Below are 8,342 nucleotides of genomic sequence, written 5' to 3' on the forward strand. Positions count from 1 at the left end.
GTCTTCATATGCGTTTTTCGTTAAGACTTACATACACATGAATATTCCTATAAGCACAAGCATCATCTTACACATGCACACTAAGGGACAAAACAAGCCCCACAAAAGAGAAAAAACAATTGCATATCTCAAAAAAGAGATAACTTTTTAAAAGATGAACCTACGAATTGGTTTTTTAAAGCTACTATCTTCCAACATCTATTTAACACAAACTAGAAAGCACTTGCCATAGAACAAAAACAAAAAAACCAGACACACAAAGAGGGATAGATTGTTTCCATAGAAAGCACTGCCAAAAAATGTAGATGCCCAAATCTCAGACGCAGATGAAGACGACGGCAAAAATCGTTGGAGAAGATGAAGACGACGGCAAGAATCGTTGGGAAAGATGAAGACGACGGCAGCACAAGGGATATAAAAGGATTATGTTTATTTAATTTGATGTGTAGTGGGTGTTGGAGCCTCAAAATGACGTGGAAATGCTTATTTGTCATTTTTTAAAAGCATAAAGAAAAAAGAACACATGTCTTATTTTTATTGGGTGTGATGTGGCAATATAACGGTTTCCGTTAAGTCATTTAACGGAAAATGAGTTCAATTAAGGAGTAAAATGTTATTTTGGCCTACCCTAGAAACTTATAAATTATTTTTTAAATCACAGGGAGTGATTTGTAAATCAGGCCAACCACATAGACCAATTTTGCATTTATCCCATAATTTAATGACTTAATTGAGGCCTTAATTTTTTTAAAAGGAAATTTAATTATATTTTTATTATTTGGAGCCTTATTTTATTGGCTGCCATAGCCAATTGCATAATCGCCTAAATATTTACTTATTTAGAGCATTCCTAATGGAAGAGCCAAATGTTACTTTTATCTAAAATGACTCTTCAAATGTTTAAAAAACCTCTACATTGGATTAGCTAAAAGAAAATGTAAAATAAACATTTGATTGGAAGAGCTAAAAAAGAAGCTAAATGTAGCAGCACTTTTCAAGAGAGTTATTTTATTTTTCATTGTTTCTCTCACCTGTTTTCTCTTTTTTCCAAATCTTTTCCTACTTTTTCTCTGCATGTTCTTTTTTTCCCAAAACTTTTCTTACTTTTAAAAATATTTTAATAGAATAGATAGAAATATATCTAATTGAATGTAGAGATATTTAAAAATAGCTTAGCTAAACTAGATAAAAGTAAATTTTGAGAAGTCATTTTACGTAAAAATATGGCTCCTCCATTTAAAATGCTCTTAATCGGTTAAAAAAATAATAACTAAAATAGAGAATACTTTTTTATTAGATATTTTACCGAGCGAGCTTGCTAAAATCTTGTCATGGCATCTCATAGACTCGGTCAAACACCTACTCGGCTACCATCTTCTACGGCTTCCCCTCCAAATAACTGCGAGTCTGCTATCAACGGCCTTACACCATTAATCATGGGAGTGAATCCATGGGGATCGATCGTAATTACATTCCTCTCCTTTTCATATTTGTCCAAACTAATTCTTCTTCTCCCCCAATTCCACTTCCTGGTAGAATTATCACAGCCTATATAGCAAAATATTGACCCATTTCCAATGTTCTTTCACCACCATTTTCTTCGCTTAGAACTCTCCAAGATTTACCAATCACTGTCAAGAACCAAACAACTGCATGCTTTTATCATAAAGACACACCTCCTTGACCCATTTTATGCAACCAGAATAGTAAGATTTTATGCCGTCAATAACGACATTTGCGCTGCGCGCAACCTGTTCGACAAAACGCCCCACCGGAGTGTGTTTCTTTGGAATTCAATAATTCGAGCATATGCGCAAGTCCACAACTTTGGTGAAGCATTATCTCTCTTTAACACGATGCTTAAAACTGAAACTAAACCTGATAGTTTTTCTTATGCTTGTATTATACGAGCGTGCTCTGAGGATTTAAATTTAGATGCACTGAGAATTGTTCATGGAGGAGTAATACTCTCTGGGTTGGGATTGGATCCCATTTGTAGTAGTGCATTGGTGACGGCTTATTCCAAACTGGGTCTGGTTGATGAAGCCAGTAGGGTATTTCATGGGATAGTTGAACCGGATTTGGTGATGTGGAATTCAATGATTTCTGGTTATGGATGTTGTGGATTTTGGGATAAAGGGCTAGAGCTGTTCAGTAGAATGAGAAGTGAGGGGAGGCGGCCAGATGGATATACAGTAGTCGGGTTGCTCTCAGGTTTAGCATATTCCAGCTTGCTGAGTGTTGGCCAAGGAATACATGGATTTAGTCTGAAAACTGCCTTTGATTCTAATGCTCATGTAGGCAGTGTACTTGTGAGCATGTACTCGAGATGTAAGTGCATGAATTCTGCATTTAGAGTTTTCTGTAATTTGTTCCAACCTGATTTAGTTACATGGTCTGCTTTAATAACTGGATATTCGCAATCTGGAGATTATGAGAGGGCTCTGTCTTTCTTCAAGAAACTGAACATGGAAAGTAAGAAGGCAGATCCCATTTTAATTGCCAGTGTACTGGCAGCTGCTACTCAATTAGCAAATGTAGGGCCTGGTTGTGAGATACACGGTTATGTACTTAGACATGGATTTGAATCGGATCTAATGGTATCCTCTTCCCTCATAGACATGTATTCCAAGTGTGGTTTTGTTGGCTTGGGAATTCGTGTCTTTGAGATTACGCCAAAAAGGAATATAGTTTCTTACAATTCAGTAATTTCAGGCCTTGGTTTGCATGGACTTGCCTCTCAGGCATTCAAAGTGTTTGAAGAGATACTGGAGAAAGGGCTAGTACCTGATGAATCGACTTTCTCTGCACTCCTTTGTGCTTGCTGCCACGCTGGCCTTGTGCAAGATGGCCAGGAAATTTTCAGAAAAATGAAAGATGAATTTCAAATTCAAGCTAGAACTGAGCATTATGTTTACATGGTAAAACTCTTCGGGATGGCTGGTAAGTTGGAAGAGGCTTACAATCTTATCCAGTCTTTGCGAGAACCAGTGGATTGTGGCATCTGGGGAGCCCTTTTATCATGCTGTGATGCATGTGGAAATTCCAACCTAGCAGAAATTGTAGCTCAGCGACTTTTTGAAGATAATCCTGAGAAAAATGCTTACAGAATCATGCTTTCTAACATATATGCAGCTGATGGGAGGTGGGATGGCGTGCAGAAGCTGAGGAATGATATGACAGGAGGAGAACTGAGGAAAATTCCTGGGGTTAGCTGGATTGCAGGCAGTAGTATTTAACTGTTGAATAAATATCTACATGCTTGATCATATCTTCTTCATATCATCTTGTGCCGACATTTTTGGATAAACAAGATGAGAAGCTCTGGGAGCACAGGGAACAAGTCTCGTTAAGTCCCAAGAAAACAGAAACGAGAACCATTCAGAGAAAAAAGAAACATAGAGAGCCAAAGACATGAAAATGGTGGGAACATGGCTCTCTTCATCTTGGGCGGCTTTGCTGGGTCTTATCACTGGTCACGAAGCTCAATGTGTGTTTCTCGTTGCCTCTTTTCAAGAAAACGGGTCTGTTTCGTTTTATCTTTTTGATGGAGTTTCCCTAGTTTTTGGTGTGTGACGTCCCACATTGCCTGGGTATGGAAAAGATGATGTGTTTATATGGAATATACTCTCTCTAAATGGTATGAGGCCTTTTGGGGGTAAACCCAATAATAAAACGTGCGGGCTTGGTCCAAAGCGGACAATATCATACCACTTGGAGCAGGGATGTTACATATGGTATCAGAGCTATTGCCCAGCTTGAGATGGGGGGAGCGTGCACAAACCCATGAAGGTCGCTAGCGGGCGCTCGCTGGGGCGGCCGCTAAGAATGGGCTAATCCCATGAGGGTCGCCAGCAAGGACACTGGGTCCTCTTAAGAGGGGGTGATTGTGACGTTCCACATTGCCTGGGTATGGAAAATATGATGTGTTTATATGGAATATACTCTCTCTAAATGGTATGAGGCCTTTTGGGGGTAAACCCAATAATAAAATCATCCGGCCTTGGCCCAAAGCGGACAATATCATACCACTTGGAACAGGGATGTTACATATATTCTGTATACTACATTTCACTATATGATTTCATGTGCATGGGGTTTTCAGCTTGTTAACTCGTGGTTCAATGTGTGAAAAGGCTTTTTGGCTATAGATTCCAGAGCTTTGTGGAATTTGTGAGGCATGAGCGTGTGGATTTGTTAAAAAATTGAGGCCTGCCCTGCTTTTGAGTGCAATAGTAACATTTATTTGCAAATAAATACATAAATAAAAATATGGTGCATTTTGAAAGGTTCCCTGGGAAATGCCTGTATGATATTATTTCTTGATTTTGCTATGGTTCTTACTTGAATGAATTTGGCATATCCCAACTGGGTTTCATTTTAGGCTTTTTTCCTTTTCCTTTGGAAGGAAATGGATATTTTCGGTCCATTCTAGCTTCCCATGTCCCGAAGTGTGAATGCATGAAAACTACTAAAATTCTTTAGTGGGGTTTCTGGACATCCATTTTGCTAAAATTTTGTTGTTGTCGAAGAAAGCATTAACCTTGACAGGTCCCACTCACATATTTTCGTAAATGTACAGTTTTATGTGCTTAACTGTTATCCTTATGGCAAGATAAGGATAACAGTTAAGCACATAAAACTGCTTAACTGTTATCCTTATGGCAAGATGGTTTTAAAATCCGGTCCCGCCATACTTTTGGCAGTGAAAGCATTCCATCTTTGATATGATGGGTGGGGTTTGGCTTGAGGTTATATCTGTAATATTCTAGCGTTGTAAAATTTCCTTTTAAGGTTCTGATAATTGCTTTATTACTTACTGGATTTCTTCTGTCTTGTTATTTTAGGGAATTTTCTTTTGAAAAACAGCACTATACCTTTGGTTTGTTTTAATTTTGAGGTCAACTATGTTCCTTGGTAAAGTACTTTTTATATAATGGACCACATGCTTAAATCTACGAGTACAGATGACAAAATCATTATTTTCTTGCCACAATACCATTGATCATACTGAAATTTGCGAGTACAGAAGGCAAAGACCATTATTTTCTGAGTTTCTAGTAGTTTTATATGCATGACTATTTGAATTTCTGGGGAAAGGCATGGTGATCTGCTTGATATTCCCAAAATTTGTCGAGGACATCAATTAAGATTTACTGGAATGCAGATTCTTTACATTGGCATCCCTCTAAGAGCTTTCTTTCCATTTAAGTTTTTGCAAATTTACATTCTTATTTATAGATCTTTTGTAAATTATATCCATGGGAGAATATTTTCTTATTATATTCAGCTTTTGTTGACATATACTTCTCCTATAGTACTCAGGTGCTTCCCTCAGTCTCTGAATCTTTCAGATTGTCTAGTGCTTGATATAGCTTTTATGCAATGCTTTTCTTCATTGTGTGCACCCACAAGGTCTAGATGAATGGTCATCCTGTGTCTATGTTGCAAACCTACGAGATGGAACATATATATGCACGTGTTTGATTGTGTCTTCATTTGTTTATGCAGAAGTAATAGGAGACTTGAATTCTGATCAAGTGAAATACACTTGTATTTTAAACTGTATACCATGCATCCTTGAGCATCCACCCATTTTAAACAAAGAAAGTAAGGGCTCTACAATTCGTTCTGTATGAAAAGAAAGATTGCATAAGATTTGCATTCTTCTAATCTTCTCGAGTAAGTAAATCTTGGCTAGCTTTTGAGTGCCCAAAATGTTGTTGTACATATAGAAAAAGTTGGGTTTGAAAGTATCCCGCATGAATTGCCAACAGGGAGATTTGTCCATTATCTTAAAATCTTTTTAAATTTCAATAATTTTGAGGTGGTGCAGTCATATAATAGCTCAAATGCTGAATTTCTTTCTTTTACTTAGTTTTATGGTTTTGCAGGAAAAACACTATTTCCAAGTTTCATTTCTCCTGGCCCCAGGTATCACGTCTGGCTGAGTGCCCTATTACAGGTAGCAGAGTTGTATTTGCAAGTTACAGAGATTCTGTAGGCCAGGCAAGCTTCTTAACGGTAACTAGGATTCAAAGTTTATTTATCTTAATTAATTTGAATTTTAAACAAAAATTTGTACTGTGCACCAAAGTTTCCAAGTGACTGAATGCACTGGTTTTATTTTTTATTGATTCATTTTTTTAATGATTTATTTTGAATCATTATGCTATATCCTGCATCCACATTATTGTCAAGGTGTAATAGATAATCCTCTATTCTTCCTCTTTTTTTTTTCCTTTTTTTTTTTTTTTTTTTTCTTTTTCTTTAGGTGATTGGTGATACAACTGACCTTTGCACTTGTCCATATAGTTTCCAATTGAAGTGGAGTGGAAAGAATGTATTATTTTGGATTTAATCATGCATTTTTTGCCGTCATTATGCATAATTCATTTGTGCCCTGTTAGATTTTCTAAAATGGTTTTTGTGTTCTATAGCTTTTGTTACTCATTGTCTCACTGGGTTCCTGACTGTGATCTGTTTTCTCATTTCTCATAATCAAGATTAACTGCGTGTATTTGAAGCCAAAATATTATCATATGGAAATACTTATACTGCTGTTTTAATGGGACAGCAAAGGTATTATAAATTATACTCTGTGGTTGGAGTCTGAAAATAAAAATGAGAGTCCTCTCTCTCTCTCTCTCTAGACTTCTCCTGTCAACAAACAAGCAAATGGATACTTTCTCTCATAATAACAATGGATTCATATCCTGAACCTCGATTAGCCAGTTGTAAGCATGCTGTTTTGTACCTTATGGATGTTTTACACATATATTACAGTAAGTTATCCTCGCGAACACAAACCAAGCACTGACTTAGGAAAACATGGAATCATATTTAATCAATGTCATGGTTGTAGTTGTTCAATCTGGTCTAATAAGCTTAATTATCTGACTATAGCTGTTCTCTGGCATCAACTTCCATTTTGTATAATTACATCTTAAAGTTTATCCAACATGACTGCAGTTGTATTGGATATTTATTGTGTGAGTCTGCAGGTTCAAAAGTTTTCCCTGCTGCACAACCATTCATATATTCTCTAAAGGTGGACTAGCTTTACTGAAAAATTACCCCATGTCACGGAAACAATATCAATATAAGTGATGTAACCATGCTGGACATGAATCAACATTGGTTCAGGTGATGCCTGTTCTTAGACATGTAGAAGAGTCCAACAGAGGAAGAGAAAATGGATTCCAACTTCACCAAAAGCGTACACGGGCACCTCTTTTGATGTGATCCTTTATTTTGTCATTTGTTTAAGATGACTGAAGTAAAACTAGATAAATTACATACATAAGACCTTTAAGGGAGACATGAAAATCGGGAGCTATGATATATCACACCATCCTATGATATGGGGATTTGACAAATTTGACATCAAAATACTTAGTTGCACTCTACAAGCACCAAGTCCTTGAAACATAAATTTTAACATATGATATCATAATTTTTAACAGCATTTTTAAATCATGGGCTTATGGCAATTAGTTTGAGGAAATGTCCGTGATTTATGTCTTATGCCTTGTTAGATCCTTGTTGTTGGGTTGGGGATATGGAAGAATATTAGGAGGGGTTGGGAGCAGTTTTTAAGTCATACTAGATTTAAGGTGGGAGAAGGCGACAAGGTTAGATTTTAGTATGATCTGTGGTGTGGGGATAAAGCCCTAAAGGAAGCCTTTCCAGATTTATATAGTATTACTTGTGCGAAGGATGCTTGCATAGCAATTCACTGGAGCCCTCTGGTAGCTCCAATCAGTGAAACACAAGCTTTGTTAGAGCAGCTTAGATTGGGAGGTGGATGTCTTTACCTCGTTATCTAGTGTGTGTATTAAGATAAAGTGAGACGGAAAGATGAAGACAAGTTTTGGTTGGCCCATTCCAAAAGATGGTTGCTCGATGTTAGATCCTTTTACAATGTCCTAGTTCGTAATGATGGCTTTCTTTCCTTTGAAAAGGTGTTTGGTGGATTAAGGTTCCTCTGATGACGGTCTTTTTTGCTTGGTCGGTGACCCTAGAAAAGATCCTTACTATGGACAATCTTAGGAAGCAACATGTCATTGTGATCGATAAGTGTTAAATGTGTAAGAGGAATGGGAAGTCCGTGGACCATCTTCTTCTCCATTGTGAGGTTTCTTGTGCCTTATAGAATTTGTTTAAAAAAAAAATTTGGGATGTCTTGGGTTTTGCCTAGACGAGTGGTTGACTTGTTTGCTTGTTGATGGATTGCTGGAAGCACTCGGAGTGCTGTTGTGTTGAAGATGATGCCTTCTTATCTTTTGTGGTGTCTATGGAGGAAAATGAATGATAAAAGTTTTGAGGACCGTAAGAGGACA

General features: G+C 37.2%; 1 protein-coding gene across 1 annotated transcript; it reads left to right on the plus strand.

Annotated features, from left to right (window-relative positions):
• The first annotated feature begins 1,358 nt into the window (after nucleotides 1-1,358).
• Nucleotides 1,359-4,275, plus strand: LOC132173377 (putative pentatricopeptide repeat-containing protein At1g64310). Its single transcript, XM_059584866.2, has one exon. The coding sequence runs from the start codon at nucleotides 1,578-1,580 to the stop codon at nucleotides 3,237-3,239; it is 1,662 nt and encodes a 553-aa protein (XP_059440849.2). The 5' UTR covers nucleotides 1,359-1,577; the 3' UTR covers nucleotides 3,240-4,275.
• The last annotated feature ends 4,067 nt before the right edge of the window (nucleotides 4,276-8,342 follow it).

The sequence above is a fragment of the Corylus avellana genome, chromosome 3 (genome assembly GCF_965113065.1).
Source record: "Corylus avellana chromosome 3, dhCorAvel1.hap1.2, whole genome shotgun sequence".
Classification (NCBI taxonomy): Eukaryota; Viridiplantae; Streptophyta; class Magnoliopsida; order Fagales; family Betulaceae; genus Corylus; species Corylus avellana.